This window comes from Pan paniscus, chromosome 1 (genome assembly GCF_029289425.2).
Source record: "Pan paniscus chromosome 1, NHGRI_mPanPan1-v2.0_pri, whole genome shotgun sequence".
Taxonomy (NCBI): domain Eukaryota; kingdom Metazoa; phylum Chordata; class Mammalia; order Primates; family Hominidae; genus Pan; species Pan paniscus.
The window spans coordinates 139,874,876-139,895,625 of record NC_073249.2 but is presented as its reverse complement, the minus strand read 5'-3'; the positions used below and the strand labels follow the sequence as shown (position 1 = coordinate 139,895,625).

General features: G+C 35.2%; 1 protein-coding gene across 4 annotated transcripts in view; it reads left to right on the top strand.

Moving 5' to 3' along the window:
- Positions 1-20,750, top strand: part of HS2ST1 (heparan sulfate 2-O-sulfotransferase 1) — a 199,260-nt gene that overhangs the window by 162,626 nt on the left and 15,884 nt on the right. For all 4 annotated transcript variants that reach the window (XM_003805308.5, XM_008969691.5, XM_055116498.2 and 1 more), the window contains exons 3-4: positions 9,452-9,537; positions 17,809-17,947. In XM_003805308.5, coding sequence (XP_003805356.1) covers positions 9,452-9,537; positions 17,809-17,947 — 225 coding nt within the window. The remainder of the gene's footprint in view (positions 1-9,451; positions 9,538-17,808; positions 17,948-20,750) is intronic.

The window sequence follows — 20,750 nt, the reverse complement described above, 5'->3', positions numbered from 1 at the left end:
CGTAAAAGAATAGTCTTAATCATTAGCTGACATACTTCAAAATTATCAGCTGGTAGTCCAAAACCTGATCTTAATTAAGAGTGACTTACTTAACAAATGTTCTTTATATACCCTATCTCCAGTTTTGTGATCTCTTGTTCTATGTAGACGCAGTTCTTCAAACAAGTTATATTTACTGCTTCCCTTTCTTTTGTGTGACATGTTTTCATGTTTACTTCACTTTTAATCTAGTAAGCTTCATCTAAATGTAAATTAAAAATTGTACTGTATTTCTTAAAAATAATTTTTAAATATTTCCTGAACCCCATCTGATATAACACACTTTTATTTTAATAATATCATATTTTGTTGTCTCTGTGTACTGTTCTCAGCTACCTTTTTTTTTTTTTTTGGAGACAGAGTTTTGCTCTTGCTGCCCGGGCTGGAGTGCAATGGTGCGATCTCGGCTCACTGCAACCTCTGCCTCCCACGTTCAAGCAATTCTGCCTCAGCCTCCCAAGTAGCGAGGATTATAGGCATGCGCCACCATGCCCAGCTAATTTTTGTATTTTTAGTAGAGACAGAGTCTCACGGTGTTAGTCAGGCTGGTCACAAACTCCTGACCTCAGGTGATCCGCCCACCTAGGCCTCCCAAAGTGCTGAGATTACAGGCGCCTGGCCTCTCAGCTGCTTAAATAAGAATTAAATGAACTATTTTGCTCTTTTTTTCTTCTCTAAGAAATAGTTTCTAATCAAGTACAACTTAAAAGATGAGATCTTTCTTAAATCTGTTGTCTCCAGCTTCCGTGTAAAGCTCAGTTTACTCATAAAAATATTTTGAGATATGTTACTTGACCATCCTCTTTATTCCCTCACCTTCCAATCTTAGTTCAGTCTGCTTGATATCTGCCTTTAGCCCCAGCTTTCCTAGACATTTTTTGTACATACTATATTAGGTATTGTTCTAAACTGTTTACCTGCTTAATTATTTCTCTCAAAAATTTTAGAGGCAAAGCCCAAATATTTTTAGTCTGGTATGAAACCACTCAATGTATAATAGTTATGTATATTCTGCTATCCTTAGAAATAGTTGTCAGCTCTGCTTTTGAGTTTTTCATTTATTTGTTGTGTATGTAATATACACAAAGGTTGTACTACATTCTTTGGGGAAATAACAAAGAAATAGAAAGCATGGCCACATCCTTGAAGGAGCTTATTTAAAATTTACTTGGGAACATAAAACATAAACACAGGGGCTATGAAAACAGTTAAAATAAAACATCAGTTTGTGGTGATCTCACTGAAATATTTAACCAAAAGTGTTCCCTACCAAAATGTTTGATTTGGGCCTAATCCCGAGAAAACAAATTAATGTAGAATATTCTACAGAACAACTGACTTCTAAAGTGTCAGTATCATAACAACCAAAAAAGTTGGAGGGAGGCTTCTCTAGACTAGAGAGACATGGAAACCAAATGTAATGTATGGTCTGTGATCAGATCCTTGATCAAAAATGATATCTTTGTTCATAGACATAGTACATGCTGAGGTAATTAGGGGTTAAATATGAATGACAACTATTTGCTTTCAAATAGGTCAGAAAAAATTGAGTATGTATGTGCATACATAGAGAAAAAAGATAAAAGTGACAAAATGTTAATAATTAGTGAATCTAGGTGAAGAGTATAGAGATGTTCACTGTCCTATTTTTTCATCTTTTCTGTAGTTTAGAAATTTTTTTAAATAAAAAAGTTGAAAAGTTAAAAGAAGGATATTAAAAGATAAACATTTGAGAATATAAGGTATGAGAAACTAAGCAATTAGAATAAGATGTGGACTGAGTCATTAAAGATACATTTTTGAGATGGGCTTTACTTAGTTAATAGAGAGGAATTGGCAAGAGATAGGTAATCAATCAACTCTTCTAGTTGAAAAATGGAGTTTGCTTTGCTGTCATGTGAATATCTTTACATTAGAGAACATCATGTCTTTAAAGTAGCCATACCATATATGTGATTAGCCACATCTTTTATGATTTTTCAAAAAAAGAATTCTTTTTTGCTCTCATATGTTTAGGTCTATGATTATATTTAACCCCTTTTGTTAAAACATTGGAAATACCTAGAATTTGTATTCTCTGAAGAACAACATGAATTTTTTTCTATTTGAAATTCACTCTCAAGCCAACTTTAGGTTATCTCCGTTAGAGCCCACAGTTCACCAGGAGTTGCAGATACTTTTCAGAGCAGCACTTTAGATGAATTTTCTCCACCTATAATGTGTATGCTAATCACTGGTTAAAATGCAGATTCAGATTCAGAAGGACCAAGATGGAGCCCAGTTTTCAATTTTTAAACAACTCCCACTGGATGCCAAAATTAATGCCGCTGGTCTTTAAACTGCAGTTTGAGTAACAAAGATACAGATGATGATTCTCAGTAGGGATATGGGAAGATGAATACTTTAGTCTTCCCAGGATGGTAGGGTACTTATCTTTAAATTGTTATTCCTACCTCCCCTACAAAATCCACATTTCTTACATAGACCAAGAGGCCCTTTTTAATCTAGCCCTTGTGTGCACCAACTTCTTACCCACTAGCCACACTGGCCTTGTGTTTCATTGAATACGCCAAGCCTTTCCCATTTTAAGGCCTCCGCACTTATCCTTTCCTCTTAGAATGCACTTCTCCTGGCTTCTTCCAGAGTTGGCTTCATGTTTTCCATTTAAGGTTTAATGACATCCTCTTAGAAAAACCATGCCTGGCCATCCTACATATTAATTACCTCTTCTAAGTTACTGTGTACTGTATCACTCTTGTTGTGTCTTCTCTGGTACTAATCAGCTTACTAACTTATCTTATATATATTGGTTTATTTACTGCCTGTCTTTTCCTCTATTATAAGATCTTTAAGGATAGGAACCTTGTCTGTCTTGTTCACTACTATATCCCTTATGTTTAGAATAGTGCCTGAGACATAGTAGAAACTATACATTTTTTGTTAAATAAATGATGAATGAATGAACAAATGGACCAACATAGATTTTCATAGCGGTAGATGATAATAATTACTGGCAGAGTGAGCACCTCTGATTGACAGCAGTATGATCTATTCTTATCTCTCAGGTGGATTGGGAACCAGCCCCCTGCCCTACACTCCTAAAACAGGTTGAGCAGCACAGCTCTGAACTTCAGTGAAGATATGTTCAATTACTGCAAACTTTTCTTATATTTTTATCCAACCACTACTTTGTTTTCCTGTGAGTGTAGAAAACTTTCTCACTGGCTTAGTCTCATAAAAGTACCCACAGCCATACAAGAAATGTTTAAGTAAATGCATGAGTAGGAGTTTGGTATATAGTAATTACTCAAGTTAATAGTAGCATTCATTCAACAGATAGTAATTACAGAGTTGGAATTTGGCCAGAATGTTCAGGATGACATTCCTGCTCTTTTAGATAGTGAAAACAAATGCTTTTGTGATCACAGATAATCATAATATTGAGGTTGATCTATTAAGAATATAGGTCAAGACACTACTGTTAGTGAGAAGGGTGCATCTTAGCTTTTTCCTGTAACATCAGTTTAGGTCTGATTCAACTAACAAAAAACCCCAACACCATTACCTATATTGTTTGTGTTTTTCCTTAAGGTCTCTTCTTATTACTTGCTAGCCTGACTTGAGTCATCAAATCCAACAAAAATCACGGTTTACACTCTGCTTCAGGCTAGCTGCGTTTCATGTACTCTATCTGACTACTACATCTGAAACATTCTTCTTGGTAGCATATTTCAATCAGAGTATGAAAATTTTCTATGACTAAAGTCACTATAGTGGCCGTATTTCTTCTCCCCAAGCCAGAGTTTTCAGTGTCTTCAGTCTCCTTAACTTCAATTGATACTATTAAGTTTTGCTCCTTTTTTGGCCTATCACTTTACCTTTCATTTGTGCCAAGTATAGTCAGTAAGAATCCATAAAGTGAACTGAGTAGAAGTTTGCTTACCTAATCTCAGTGTCCTCTTCTTACTCCTCTGTATTTTCAAACCTTGTCTCAAGGTCTTAGGCAGCATGCCCAAGAAAAATACCAGAAGAAAACAAACTGAAAGACAAAGCAAGTGGTGCAGGGAGGTGAGAAGGCAGATCATGATAGAGCAGAACTGGGACTAGACTGATGAGAGAGAAAAGATGAAGGTGAAAGAGTAGAGACCAGGAAAGTTCTGGAGAACTAAGTATAAATATTAAACTGTAAAAGGAGAAGTGGCCGAATTAATACTTTAAAAATAAAACTTTTAAAAGTACTGTTTTTCAAAGGGAGTTACTCATATTATTTCCTTGGAGAACAGTTTTGAAGAGGAGATAAAGATAATATGGAATTTCAGCAGTATGTAAATGATACTTTTTTTTTTTTTTTTTTTTTTTTTGAGACACAGCCTTGCTCGGTCGCCCAGGCTGGACCAGGCTGGAGTGCAGTGGCGCGATCTAGGCTCACTGCAACCTCCACCTCCCGGGTCCAAGCGATTCTCCTGTCTCAGCCTCCCGTGTAGCTAGGATTACAGGCATGAGCCACCACGCCTGGCTAATTTTTTGTATTTTAGTAGGGACGGGGTTTTACCATGTTGCCTTGGCTGGTCTCAAACCCCTGAGCTCAGGAAGTCCACCCGCCTCGGCTTTCCAAAGTGCTAGGATTATAGGCATGAGCCACTGCACCTGGCCAACACTTTCAAATGCTCAGACTGTTTTCTAGATTAGTGTGAACCATGTTAGCCATACTGACATCATTTATTTGCTTCACACTTTTTTCTTCGTCATAAAGAGAAGGTAAACCTCAGTTCAGCATCTTTTGATTCATTGTAAATTTTAAATTGGCCACAGCTATGTTAATGAAACTTTAATATATTGCCTTAGTTAAATGCTGATGAGATGAAAGAAAAATACGTATGCCAGATATATTACGTGTGTAGCCTTTAGTATGCTTTTAGTTTGAGCTTAGAAAGAGATTCTGTGTGTTTTGAGGACTTTAACAATAGTAGAGGCCAGGCACGGTGGCTCAGGCCTGTGAGCACTTTGGGATTCTGGGAGGCTGAGGTGGGAGGATCACTTGAGCCCAGGAGTTTAAGAACAGCCCTGGTAACAACTCTACAAAAAAAAAAAAAATTTTTTTTTTTCTTTAAATCTTGGCTTGGCATGGTGGTGTACTCCTGCAGTGCTGGCTACTTGGGAGGCTGAGGTAGGAGGACCACTTGAGCCCAGGAGTTAGAGGTTACAGTGAGTTATGATCATGCCACTATGCTGTCCGGCATGAGTGACAGAATGAGATTCTGTCTCAAGAAAGAAAAAACAAATAGATTCTAGAGAATTTTAAAGCAATAATAATCACCTGAATTTACCTCAGATAGCATGGATTTAGGAAGTAAAATTCAAAATCCTACACAGATATTTAGACGTAGTCTCTTGGTTTCAACCAGGAGTACTCAGCAATCCCAGTGGTTACCCAAGATAATAAAAAGACAAGGGAACAAATGTCAAGGGTTATTGTTAAAATGGTTGTCCGGTAAAGAGAGTAGTAATCAGGGTGAATTGGAAGTTGATGTGACAATAAAGTTGATGAATGAATTCATAAGGAAATAAACAATTGAGAGAGTTATATCAACAGAGCTTTGAGATGTTGGAGAGATGGAGTAGTTTTGAACGACTGGATCTGAGGGATTGCCTTAGTAGTGGATAAAAGTTGAGATTTTCAGTGTCCAATTTGTTAAAGCAGAATCATGATATGGGGGAGGAAGACAGAGTAATATGGCCAAATAGAAGCCTTCAGCAATTGTCCCCCAGCAGGAACATCAAATTGAAAAACTATCCACACAAAAAAGCACTCCCATAAGAACCAAAAATCAGGTGAGCAATCATAGTACCTAGTTTTAACATATTAAGGAAAGAGGCACTGAAGAGGATAGGAAACACAGTCTTATATCTCCTATACCACCCCTCCTCCATTCCCGCTGGTAGCTGCCACATGGCGCAGAAAGAGAATCTGCACCCTGGGTAGGGGGAGAGCACAGTGATTGCGGGACTTTGCGTTTGAATATGGTGCTGCCCTGTCACATCAGAAAGTAACAAGGGGCAGAGCTCAGCTGGTGCTCACAGAAGGAACATTTAGACAGCTCTAGCCAGAGGTTAATCTTCCATCTCAGCAGTTGGTATCTCAGTTCCAGCAGCCCCTGCCACCATGGGCTAAAGTGCTTGGGGGTCCTAAATAACGATAAAGGAGTCAATTCAGCAAGAGAATATAAAATTTTTAAACATACATCTATCCAACACTGGAGCATCCAGATATATAAAGCAAATATTACTAGAGCTAAAGAGATAGATAGACCCCAATACAATAATAGCTAGAGACTTGAAGACCCTTCTTTCAGCACTGGACAGAACACCCAGACAGAAAAACCACAAAGAAATATCATACTTAATCTGCAGCTTACACCAAATGGACCTAATAGATATTTACAGAACATTTCATGCAATGACTGCAGAATACACATTCTTCTCCTCAGCATCTGGGTCATTGTCAAGGATAGACCATATGTTAAGTCACAAAACAAGTCTTTAAAAGTTCAAAAAAAATTGAAATTATATCAAATATATTCTCTGATCACAGTGGAATAAAACTAGAAACCAATAGCAAGACACATGGAAATTAAACAACGTGCTCCTGAGTGACCAGTGGGTCAATAAATTAATAAGGAAATTAAACAATTTCTTGAAAGAAATGAAAATGGAAATACAACCTTCCAAAATGTATGGGATACAGCAAAATCTGTGCTAACAGGAAAGTTTATAGCAATCAGTGCCTATATCAAAAAAGTAGACAAACTTCAAATAAACAACCTAGTGTTGCATCTTAAAGAGCTAGAAAAGCAAGAGCAAACCAAATCCAAAATGAATAGAAGAAATAATGTTGATCAGAACAGAAATAAATGAAATTGAAACAAAAAAATACAAAAAGATCAGTAGTCTCAGCATTTTGGGAGGCCGAGGCGGGCAGATCACGAGGTCAAGAGATCGAGACCGTCCTGGCCAACATGGTGAAACCCCGTCTCTACTAAAAATACAAAAATTATCTGGGTGCTCTAGTCCCAGCTACTCAGGAGGCTGAGGCAGGAGAATCACTTGAACCTGGAAGGCGGAGGTTGCAGTGAGCTGAGATCGTGTCACTACATTCCAGCCTGGCGATAGAGCAAGACTCCGTCTCAAAAAAAAAAAAAGAAAAAAAAAGAAAAAAAAAAAGAAGGTTTTTTTGAAGAGATAAACAAAATCAAGAAACTTTTAGCCCAGGATAAAAAGGGAGACCTTACAACTAATACCACAGAAATTCAAAGGATCATTAGAGGCTACTATGAGCAACTATATGCCAGTAAATTGGAAAACCTAGAAGAAATGAGAAGCCTTGCAGTAGTGTAGACATTATCCAGCTTCCTGGGCTTTTTTCACTTTGTGTTGAAGGATACACATTTGATAGGATATCATTCATCCTCAGGAGAGGGTTTAGTTTAATATTGACCATCCTTAGGAAGCTTTGTTGGAGGAAAAAGAATACTTGAATTTGTACCTGACTCTTATTTCTGCCCACGTCTTTCACCACAGTATACTCCAAGCTTGTACTATATGATCTTCCCTGCTGTTTAGTTTATATAACACTATTTTTTCAGACCTCAATGTAGCATCTTTCATTTCCCTCCTACATCACCATGTCCACATTAAATCTCAGCTTCTGGAAAACAGAGGTGAGTTGCTAAATATATCTTAAGCTCACTTTAGCCACCATCTTCAATGCCTTATTCTCTTTGCCTTCTTTTTTCCTCTCATTTTTGGCTGAAATACTAGAACTGATTTTCATAGAACCAAAGGTTTATAGGAAATAATCTACCATTAAGTGGCAGTTATAAAGACTTTTCATATTCAGCATGTAAAGTATGTTAAAGATGCAGGCTCTGGATTATTTAATTTTATATTTTGTTTCTGTTTCATTTGCAATTTGGTATTTTCATTCTGTTTGGTGCCTTAGTTGAAGAATTGGAAAGAACATGAAAACCTCAAATCACATTTATTTGGCTCTTTCAGTTTCAGTGGGGAAAAAAATTGAAAATATCTGCTAAAATGACATTGTATACTTTCTAATGGAAACTAATTTTTATCTGCAATTCATTTTTCAGATTTTAATTTAAGGATGTATATGTGTATTGAGAGGCCAAGTAAGGCATATAACCATTTCCATTCTAAAAGCTTCATAATTTCTCTTAGTATGTGAGTTATTAATGTTTCCCCTAAAGATAAATTATCCCAGAACTCTTCCATTTTTCTCTAGTTCACATTCTCTGACATATAGCTATATCTGCACTGTTTCCCCTCCCTCACCTACCAATAGGCCTTTAACAGGAGGCAGCTATCATCATTCATTGATATTATTGAGTGGAGTGTAGTATGAAGTGTTCCAGAATATCTCCATGTGACTATCCCTATTCTATGATGTAAGTGAAAGATTGATAAGTTGTCAGAATTATGCAATTGACAGTTCTGTGTTTGAGAGGCTGAAGTCATAGCTTGCAGATGGTTTCGGTGCGGTATAGGTTGGTGGACCTCACTGCCCCCACTTTCTGCACTCTATCTAGGTTCTAAAAGAGATTCTTAACCACTTGCTATTTATCATGCAAAGATTTGCTTATCAAAAATGTATACCATTTTCCATTGAGAAATTGTATATCACTGCTTTGCAGCTAGTGATACTTAGGTTTATCAAATTCTATGTTAACCAGTTATTAGACATTTTAAAATATACTTATATAATTTTTCATATTAATTTTTGTGTACGTTAATTCCAATAAGTTAAATATTTAGAAATTTTAAATATTTTGACCTGTATTACGTCTCTAATTTTATTAATCTTTTTATCAACAAGCTTGTGATATCTGCTCTTAACTCTTAAATATCTTCTGATAACCATCACCTTTTTAAAAATCATTTTGGTTTTAAATATTACTTTTTATTTGTTGAGTCATTAATAAAAATAAACTTTTATGAACAGCAAGCCTCTGAGAAGAAAACATTTGATATGCTGGAATGTTCCTGTATTGCCTGCTTTAGCATGTGTGTTGGCAGGGTGTAGATACATATACCCCCACAACGACCCTCCTCCCACCCTATGTAAATGTACTCGCTCTACAGCATTGTAAAGGATTTCATTGTGCCATTTTGTTTTCAGAATCATCTTTCACTCTTTTGTGAGTATAATGATAGTAGCTGTCTCTGTGATGAATTTTAATAGTTACAGATTACAGTATACTTTCCTTAGTCCAAACCTGTGTTTCAAGCTCTGTAAAAGTGGTTTTAGGTTTTTAAATTCCTATCTTGGAAATATTTTGCTATCATCAAATTTCATTTTCTTTAAATTGTATATAATGAGTGTGTTCTCCCTTTTTAGGTGCGCTTTGTAAAGAATATAACTTCCTGGAAAGAGATGAAACCAGGATTTTATCATGGACACGTTTCTTACTTGGATTTTGCAAAGTAAGTTACACCGAAATGACATGCTAAAGAATGCTTTGTACTCTAGTAACCTAAAAAGGAATAAATTCATTAAATTGTTATGATTTTCTAATAAAAGAATGTACTGTCTTGCCTTTGCCAGTTTTAGATCTGTAATTTAAATATACCTTCTTAGTGTTTTACTGCCCTCTAGTGTTCATAAATTGGCAATTCTTATATTAATTACATATTAGTTATTACTCTTTAAAGTTTATTATTATTGTGTGTATATGCCTTGTACAACCAGAATGACACTACTTCAGGAGAGCTCAAGTTATAACCTAGAGGCCAGATTATGACTTAACACATCATTGAGAAAGCAAAAAAGCTCTCACTAAGTTATTGGTGCTCCAATGTGTCTGCTTCTCACCCAAGACATAGTGAAGTGTACACTTTCCCTTGGGCTACCTTATTTTAGCTTTAAAATTATGATGTCTTACGAGGCTTTTTTAAAAAAAATTAATGATTTCCTCTCTCTCCCCCTCTCTCCTTCTCCCTCTCTCCCTCTCTCCTTCTCTCTTGCTCTCTCTCCCTCCCTGTCACTCACTCACTCACTCACTCACTCACTCACTCCTGGACTCAGGTGATCCTCCTGCCTCAGCCTCCCAAAGTGCTGGGATTATAGGCATGAGCCACTGTGCCCGGCCTCTGTCATATTAATAGTTCTCTCAAGAAGGGTTCAGAAAACTATATGCCTACTCACAGTATTCAAGCACTATGTGGCTTTCTGTACAGTCTGTGCCACATTATTAATCAGAAAATTAATTAAACTTAATATTCCAAACATAACAGTCTTATGGATACATTTGAACTTTTTTGGTAGTACACGTAGTACCATTGTAGTAAACCTCAAATCCAAATGTTTTCCCTAAGATTCTGCATTAACTTCAAAAACACTAAAAAAATTTTTTTTTATTATTTAGCTTAGACGTGTTTATTCAGTTTTTAAATTAGCTATTATGATTTCAGAGTAACACACCTTGATATATTGGTCAACTTTAAAAGGCATTTTTTATAAAATTTAAAATAAAAGTGATATCCCACTCTCAGTTTTACTTAATTTTGAAAAGAAAAAGTAGAATGAAGTATTACTGATTCAAACTGATAATCTTAACTTTTTGGGAAATCATGTAATTAAAAAAGAATCACCCAAATATTACATACATAAAGTGATATGTTCCTATTTCTAGTTCCTCTCATAGTACTCAAGATCTTTCAATAAAATTGTAGCTCTAAAGTTAGATGTATGTTTTTCTATAAATAATTCATACTGCAATATTGAAAATATTTTATAGGCAGCTTTAAAATAAACTATTTTTTTCTTTGCATAGGCATTGAACCAATTTCATAAGCTTCGTTCATGTGCATATTTTCCCTCAGGGCTGCATTATCCTTGAATTGAATGTTTGTTACCCTTTCACCTAAATGATTTATTCTTTCCACACACAGCTTGGTTTCTAATAGTCTAGGTTTTCATTATTAAAATTATAAATTGAATGCTTTTGCTTTTGGCAAAGTCTTATACTTAGAACAAAGCTCTGATATATGCTGAGGTTCTTGTAGTTGAAAAAATAAGGCTTTTTGAAGAGATTAATCTCATTTATTAAATGCTGACATGAATTTTTAAGGGTTTGAATATTTTCATAGTGAGTCTTATGTTATTTGAAGGGAAAAGTATTGTGAAAATTTTTCATAGATTTTTCCAAGATTTTAAATACCTAAACAAAATCAGCCTAGGTGAAATGTATTTTGATGTATCTATGTAGTCAAGAACTGTTGTAGATGTAACTAGTATCCTCAAATATCTTTTAGCTTAATAGCCATATGCTCCATAAATGGGGAAGGAAAAGGAAAGAAACATCGCCTTACCAATTTTTTAAATTACAGTCGTTCCTGGGGTATGTCCAGGGTATTGGTTCTCGGACTGCCTGAGTATATAAAAATCGCATACTCAAGTCCCTCCGTTGGCCCTGTGATGAAACCCACGAATTTGAAAGTCACCCCTTGTACACGGGTTTCACATCTCTCAAGTACTGTATCTGTGTGTGGTTGAAAAAAATCTATGTATGCATGGGCCTGCACAGTTCAGACTCGTGTTGTTCAAGGGTCAATTGTGCTTTACTCTTCAAAACAATATTCTTGACTGGCATAGTACTTTGTGGAGTCCAGTAAAATACTTGCTTTCAGGAGAAAGTGGTGAATTTGGCAAAATACTTATTTAACACATAGTTTTTTTAAACTTACCTTATCAGAGACATTAAAACTAATGTAAGCCCCAAGAAACCTAGGAAATAAGATAGAGAAATAAAAAATGAAAGCTCCTTTCTAGTTTAGCCTGACCACGAAGAAATACACATTATATTTGCAAGCTTCTCTACTCAAGCCATGTTTTGATTACATATATTTGTTTTTTACTGAACTTTAGAATAATAACAAAAATATCTTTTTTACATTTTTGCATTCCTATCCCATCTTGCTCCTTTTTGTCTGAATCTTATTCTTTGATTTTTTTAAAGTATATTTCCTAGTTCTTCTTCCTTTCCATTTTTCCCTTTAACGTTTGGTTATGTTTTGTTTTCTTTTTAATTGGTGAATGATACAATTTTAAGATAATGTAGATATAAATTATTATTATAAATTTGAAAATTTTCCAGTTTAAAATTGTATATAGGTTGAACATTTTCAAAATGTCATAGTATGCAGGAAATATAAAGTTGAGTAAGTTGCAGTTCTTGACCTTAATGAGTTCACTGAAATCTTTTTTTCTGTAATTATCAGTTCATGAAGTTTTATTATAAACAGTAAAAATATTAAATATTCCTCCCCTTTTAAATGTGTACTATTTATTTTTTAATAGCATCTATTAGCCCATTTTGATTTTCTTCAAACTTTAGAAAATTAAAATGTTAGAAGTCTCTTTCAAAAACACTTCTTCAGCAATAAACATTTTCATTTATAATGAATAATAGCTAAAAGAACACTTTTAATGCTGTACTTTCTGTCAGACTCTGCTAAGTTTCTTATGATCTAGCTACCTCAGTGTCACATGACACTGACATCTGTCACTGACACTGACACATGACATCTGTCTTGAGAGGTATTTGAAAATTATTTTTGATATAACAGTTTTATTCAGGCACGTATCAGGTATGTACCTTTGTAGTTGTCCCTAGAAATGAGAATGAGTTTTCATTGCTGTCATTTTGGTTCCTCCATATTGCCGCTAGCATCATTTTCAGAACAAGTGAGGTGAATCAGTAAAGAAGCAGCTATGTCATGACAAGAAACAACTAAATGCTTCATTAGGTCTGAAATTCTAAACAGTAATCAAGCGACAACATTTTAGGCCTAAATAGAATTAATTAATATATAGAGTCATGTGAGATTGTCCTTTCTACCTAATACTTCTCTGCTAAACCAGATGACGTTTGCCCCATTTTCTACAACTTTTAACAAATATGTCACAACATTGTAGATACTTTAGAAAATTATTTTAATCATTCCAGACAATATGTGGGAGTTGCGTTTTTATTAACCTTGTACTACTAGCTCTTTCTACAGCATTGATCCTGTAGACTGCTAAGAAGCAATCTCTGAAGTCTGTCTCTAAAGTCAGATAGATCTGCCATGAAATCCACTTAGACTCCTTGCTAGCTGTGTGATCTCACCCACATTGTTTCAGATCTTTGAGCTTCAGTGTCCTATTTTTAATTTGAGAATAATTAAAGTAATTACTTCATGGGGTGGTGGTGAGGATTAAATGTGATAATGTAGATGGAGCACTTAGTTCTGTGCCTCACACAGAGCAGTATGGTGATTCCTTTTAAAATTCTGTCTTCTTTCAGTTACCATATTGTCTTAACTGGTGTTTTCTTCTCCTTGTCTGAATCTCTGCTGGTCCTTATTTCCAACTCTTAATTGGGCATTGTATAAGACTCTTAGCCTCCATTATTCTCTTTTGGAAGGTTTACACATTTTTATCTGTCATGACACCCAAACAAGCAACTTTCAAGTAATCCTGGACAACTTTTTTTTATCACCACCTATATCTTATCAGTCATCAAGTCTTTTGAGTGTCTTCTTTCATTTAACATGATGCTTTTGACATTCATCTAATTTGATGCACATATCAGTAATTAGTTCCTTGCTAAGTAGTACTTCATGTATGGGTGTACTTCGATTGATCCATTCACCAGTTTCTGTATATTGAGGTTGTTTATGGCTTTTGGTGATTATGAATAAAGCTGTCAAAACATTTGCATACAGGTTTTGTGCGGACTTATGTCTTAACTTCTCTTGGATAAAAACCTCAAAGTGGGATGGCTGGATTGTATGGTAACTCAATAAGAAACTGCCAAACTGTTTTCCCAAGTGATTGTATCATTTTGCCACCAAACCAACAGTGTTTTAAGAGTTCCAGCTGTTGGAACTAGCATTTGAAATTGTTAGACTTGCTTTTTATTACAAAATGTGAGCCATTCTAATAGGCGCACAGTTGATGAATGCCCCTTTTAAGACATAAATTACTTTAAAAATATTTATTTACAGTATCATCAGTGAGACCAACAAATATCAACAGGTCATTCACTTTTTTGTATACAGGACAGTGGGACCTTGCCACTAGGATTAGAAAGTTTCTATGAAGCTTTAGGGCTGAGAGAGTCCAGAATAACTATGTACAATGTCTCCAGCAAGATTGTTGCCTAAGTAGAGAAGTTAAATTTAGTATGAAGCAGAAAAATTTCAAAACATAATGATTCCCAAAGGCCATTCAGCCCACTTTCAGGTTCATCACCTCCTTTTTTGACTTTTTCCAGCCAGTTGACAAGGTTCCTTACAAATATTCTGAGTGTGCAGTTGATCTTTTAACCATTATTGTTGTTCATTTGCATATTGATACTGTTCACTTGATAGGCTATTGATAGAATGTAATTGTAAAAAAATGAGCCTAGTTTATGTTCTTGCTTTGTCACACTTCGTATGCTGACATGGCAAGAATGAAATTCCTAAAATATCTTTTTACCAACCTGCTGCTCAGATTATATCTTTTCGTTTCTGATTTTCATCTGCAGATTCCTACCAAATATGCTCTTCTTTTCCCAGGAAGATCGTGTTCTAACAGGTCAACAGTAGTTTATTTTCTGCTAGTAGAAATGGGTTTTTATTCTTCTACCTGAGCTTTTTTGAGAAATAGCTGAAATGATTGACCAGAGTTAAACGTGAGGTCTGACCACAGACTTCCTATATAAACTAGCTCCTATAGAAACTAGCTGGTTGGCAAAAGAGTGAAACCAACAAACCTCGTTAGCTCTTGTTTTCTAACTGGCTGAGCTGTGTGGTCCAGTTGCTATTTTTAATCATGCCCATTATCTGTTATAATCCCTTGCCTCCAGCCCTTCGTGTCTATATAACTGTTCCCTAAGTTACATATAATAGTTCATATCCATTTTCAAAATGAGTTCACAGATTATATCTCATTAAAATCATACTTCCTAATAAATGCCACCCAAAGCCATTCCACACATAGATAGTCATTTTCCTGGACAGCAAAAAGAGTTTTGTAAAATGCCATATTCCCTTTTACTGCTGCCTGGTAATTGCTGTCTGCTCCACATGTCAGGGACTAGGGGAAAGGAGGAAACATTGGTAGGAGATGTTCTTCTGCGAGGAGATTATTCTCAAAGGAATGGCTCAGGTTGGAGCAGTGGCTAATAATGGAGAGGATAGAGAGGATTCCCAGGAATCTCACTCTTAAGAATGGAATCACTAACCCGTTGTCCTATAATCTCTCCTTGTAGTTTCCTATTAAAAACCTCTCAGCTCTGTGAGCTAAGGGAGCAGCAATATATTGCTGTTGCCTCCTTACTTTCTTACTACTCAGTGTACTCTCTGGCAGGAAGGCTTTTGTTAGTGGCTAATTCACAACGGTCTCCTCAACCTAATTCTATTAATATTCAGCACCTGTGTGTTGGGCACAGTGCTGAGCATTAGTGATAAAGCCATGAATAAGAGAGAAATGGTCCCTGCCCCGGTGGAACTTCTACTCTAATACCGAATGTGACAGTGCTATGTATTTGCAACAGTATTGTTTCCTTCTTTTAAAAAAAACTGTGAAAGAAAATTTTACTGCACTATTGGTACTATGCCTACCCTCAGGTGACTTATAATGCTGTTGGGGAGAAAGACTTACAGGAGAAACACTAGTAGGATAAGCTAAGAGTTAAGTTGCTTGATAGCTCTTAGGTGCAGGATGTGTCAAATGAAAGCAAATAGAACTGTATGCTAGAGTCATCAGGAAGAGAGGTCACAAGATTTTGTTGTAGCCCCTCTGTTTATTCCAAAACAGCAGCCAATGACCTTTTAATATGAGATGTGTCATGGTAATTCTCTGTTTAAATCTTTCAGTGGCCTCCCTCCTGACTCTGTATAAAGTAATGCTTGTAACAGTATAGAAGACCCACACAGTCTGCACTCACTCCACCTCACCCCCACCTCTCTTATCTTCCATGGTATTCCCTTTTTGATTCTACAGGCAGCTTGATCTCCTTGCTGTTCCTCAAAACACCTGGCACTTAGCTGCCTCAAGGACCTCTTACTTGGAAATCCCATCTTTCCAGAACACTTTCTCACAGATGTTTGCATGGTACCTTCCTCATTACATAAGACTAGTGATGTCTTCCCAAAAAACACTATTTCGAATTGTATTCTCCCTCACCTCCCTAGCACTCCTTATTCCCTTTCACTGAATTATTTTTCTCCTTTGCACTTTTTACCATCTGTTGTATATGCTTATTTGTTTATTGCCTATCTGTCCCAAGTAGAATGTTAGCTCTAGAAGGACAAGAAATTTAGTCTTTTTGTTCATTGCTGTATTCCTAGTACCTAGAATAGTATTATATCTGGCAATATTGGGTTCATACAAAAAGTATTTTTGAAGGAATTAATGTAGAAAAAGAAAAGAAAAATGAGAGCGGCACTCAAGGAAGACAGAATAAGCAAAGATATATAAAGAGAAATAGAATAAGTATTGATATGGGAGGAGATAAAAGAGGGCAACCTAACTATAACAGATAAATGGTTTCTTGTTTGAGGAGAGTTAAAGAAAAAGTTAGATCAATAAGCTGGTACCTAAGACATAAGGTAAAAGAATCCTAAGACAACCAGCAAAGGAGTTTGGGTTTCATAGCGATAAATCAGTAGAGTTATTTCAGATTCCTAAGAAGAGTGATTTAACAAATGATGTTTAGGAACATCCTTTGAGAATTGGTATGGAAGATAGATTGAAAGGGAGAGAAACTGAATGTTAGAAAACTATATTCTTGCAGTAATCTAAGCAAGCACTGAGAAAAAGGGAAGTGGTAAAGAGAAAGAATGATGAAGACAGGTCACATCTGCGAGAAAGCTTACAAAACAATCAAAATGACTTTGAAATTTTATTAAATGAAGAATAATGGAAAAGTAAGGATCAAGATAGCTGTAACATTTTAAGACTGGGACAAGGGAGTATAATAAAACAGGGAGCCAGTTGTACAGTTCTAGGGTCTGCAAGGGTTGCTAAAGTAAAAGTCTTCAGTGTTCCATCAACTCTTTATCATTCCCTAAGGAAATAATGCTGAAAACCTAGTGTCTTTCACCTCTATCTTGTCTTTAAAATCAGCAACAGAAGGTAGATTGACATGTTCACACTTGTGTTCACTAATGCTGTATCCATTGATGGTGTTCAAAAAACACTATCAAATCTGGCTAGTGTGATGAGCCAGAAGTGAGAAATCATTGCTACATAGTTAATGCAGATTTGAAACTTTCTGTAGCACCAGATGATTTATTCAGGAATGTAATAAAGCAATTTTTAAAATAAGTTTGTTTAAAAATTATAAATATTAAATTCTTTCCTAGTAATATGTGGGTACTAATTTGAGAGGGGATTTTCTACTTGGACTTAAAGTATAATGAAGGCATAGAAATAAAATGTTTTATATAATTCTTGCTGGTAAAGTTTAAAATTATTTTTCATTCATTTTTATCTCCTTTATCTTCAGACATAATTTTTAAATTCATATTTCTTGTTTACTTTATTCTGACATGAATAATCATGAAATAGTTCCCAATCGCCACATATACAAATTATTTAAATTAATTCATGTTCTTTTTTCCTTATAGGACCAGTACTTCAGACTTAAACATATAATTTCAGGGCACTCCTAAACAGATTGAAAATGTTGATTTCACCTTTGAAATTTTGTTGTATTTCAGATTTGGTGTGAAGAAGAAACCAATTTACATTAATGTCATAAGGGATCCTATTGAGAGGCTAGTTTCTTATTATTACTTTCTGAGATTTGGAGATGATTATAGACCAGGGTTACGGAGACGAAAACAAGGAGACAAAAAGGTAATATTTTAGTTTTAAGATTTTTATAAAGATAATTGTTTATGAACTGCAGTGAGCAATGTGCTTTTAAAATTTGTTGTTAATTATAAATTTATTACTTGCTTATTGTGGAAATTTTGAAGAGAACCCAAAATGTAAAGAAACAAAATGAAGACAATTATATAGCTGATATATTGTAATGTACATTTTTTTGTGATTTTTAAAAATATTTCTTTTCCAGGGCGGAATCGTGTTTTCTTTATGGTTCTGTTAACAATTTTCTGTGCGATTATTGTAATTATTCACTAATATGATATATTTTTGTGTATTTTTTGGTTCTCTAAGTATTGATGGCAGTTTATATTTGTGATCATCAGTTTAAGGACACTATTTTGCTGAAGCAGCTATTTTTTTCTGGCAAGAAGAGAATAATGGCTCAACAAAGTTCTTAACAGGCTCAAATTTGGGTTGTCTTCCATTTCATTGCATTTTCTAGAGTATCACCAGAGTTACATTTCTAAGAAATCAAACTGATTTGTCACTTCTCTGGTGGAAAACCTTTACTGGGACTTCATGCTCATGGATTAAGACATAGGAGACACAACTGGACACGATCTCAGACCTAGCTCTCCTGTCTGATTTTCCTTTAGGTACCCAGTGCTTCGGCCACATGAAATGTCACCATCCTCTGAACTTATTGCTTAAGTTATTAATGCTTCATACTTTTTTACACATGTATTATTCCCTATATTGAGAATGCCTTTCCTTTACTCTGGAAAACTCTTTATCCACCTTTAAGATCTAGCTCAAACATGACCACTTCCGTAAAGTCTTTTCTGATGCCTCCAGGCAGTGAGTCATATCTCTTTCAGGGCTCCCAAAGCACTTCATTCAAAGCTCTCTTTTAAGCATTTATTTTGTGATATTTGGATTACCAGTTTACCTATGTCTTTTCCAAAATGTGGTGAATTTCCTGAAGCATATATTTAATTCATCTTCGTTTCCTCAGAATTTAGCATCATACCTAGGTTACCCGTAAGTGCTTAACAAATGGTTGAATGTGTGAATTCTGCACATTTTAAACCTAAACTATTACACAGTAGTGATGCCAGATACTTGGTATGTTAATGATAATTAACATCCAACAGTATTTTTTTCTAAGTTAGTTATACCCTCTGTGTCACATGACGGGGGCAGTAGTTTTTTGTTTTGTTTTCCTTTTTAATGATTTCTAGAAATTGCTGTTTCTTTAGTCTCAAAGCTTTAGGCAGAAGATACTGATCCAAACACAGATAACTAACCAAATCTGTTTTCTTAAATAATGCTATCTCTCAGCATTATTTAATCTTCTAGAAATATTTATTGTGGAGATTCTGCGAAGTTTTATAAAATCTATTAGTATAACTCTTATGACTTACTACTTTAGAATTTATTGATATTTATTTCTAAATTCACTTGTGCGCTTTCTTTTTATTTTTTATTTTAGCCCTACTTACACTAACTCTTGACTCAGTAAATGTTAGTATCTGTCTCCCTCCTTTGACCAAAGTAATATTAGCATCAGTGTTGGAAAGGAAAAGATTGCAGTCATGTAGGCCCCTATATCCATCATTTATCATTGTCAGCCCTGGATAGCATGGTTTTGTGGTTCCTAGCCTGTGTAGTTTGGGGGATTGGGTAATAATAACTAATAATAATTATTAACAGTAATAATAGCTCACATTTACTGTACACCATACCAAGCAGTGTTTTAAGTTATTTTATATGTATTTTTTCAGGTAGCTTGCACAACAATTTTATGGGGTGGTTGCTGTTATTGTCCTCATTTTACAGAAAAGGAAACTGGGGGGCACAGAAAGGCTAAGTATTTTGCAGGGTGTCATTCAGCTAGTAAATGGTAGAGCTGGAATTTAAAACCAAGCACTCTAATTCCAGAGCCCATACATCTTACATCCTTTGAAAAGAAGAGAAGAAATGCAACATGTCACTCGACATTTTTCTGTGAAACGTGATCCAAAGTTGCATATTCAATATTCACAAAAAAATCCAGGCAGCATTTTAACATCATCTCCCTTTCATGTTTGAAAGTTTTAGGTAGATAGGCCATCCTGGAGCTTTATCTGTTCTTCACCCTGACTATAATAAGGCCTGGGGTTTTGTTTTGTTTTTTATTTTTTAACTTCATTATAAAATACACATTAATATGCCTGCTTATTTAGATGTAGTGTTGATAACATCAGCAAAATACTATTGCATTGTCTTACTTCTTACGAGGACAGGGCTGTCTGTAAATAATTGATTTATAAAAATAAGAAATTACTTTGTTTTGTGCTAGACAGAATGTACCTTTTCAGTCTTGAAACATATTGGTGATTAGACGTTTTTAGTAATTTGGCTTGTTTCTTGTGATACACATGTTGGTAACCTAATGCTGATACCCTAATGAGTTAAGTGGTGTTTATTGCAAATAACTCCTCAATATCTTTAACTAGCAGGAGTTTTCATTAAACTCATCTGTAAAGTTGATAAGACTGCATACATATAACATTTCTAAAGCTGGACAGGTTTTAGAAAGATACTGGGTGTTAAAGGGTGGCCATGATTATGTTGGAAATACCTTGCAATGGCGCTTATTCTAAAAAATGTGTAGATAGCTTTATTTCTATAAAATTCTAGATGATTTGCACCTCAAGTGATATTTTGAGGTGTATTAAACAGTATTCAGTTCAGCACTTATGGCAACTATTATGTTTTAAACTGACGTACTCTAGTAATCTGAACTGCTCCGTGGTTACACTTCAAACACATTTTAGATACATGTGCA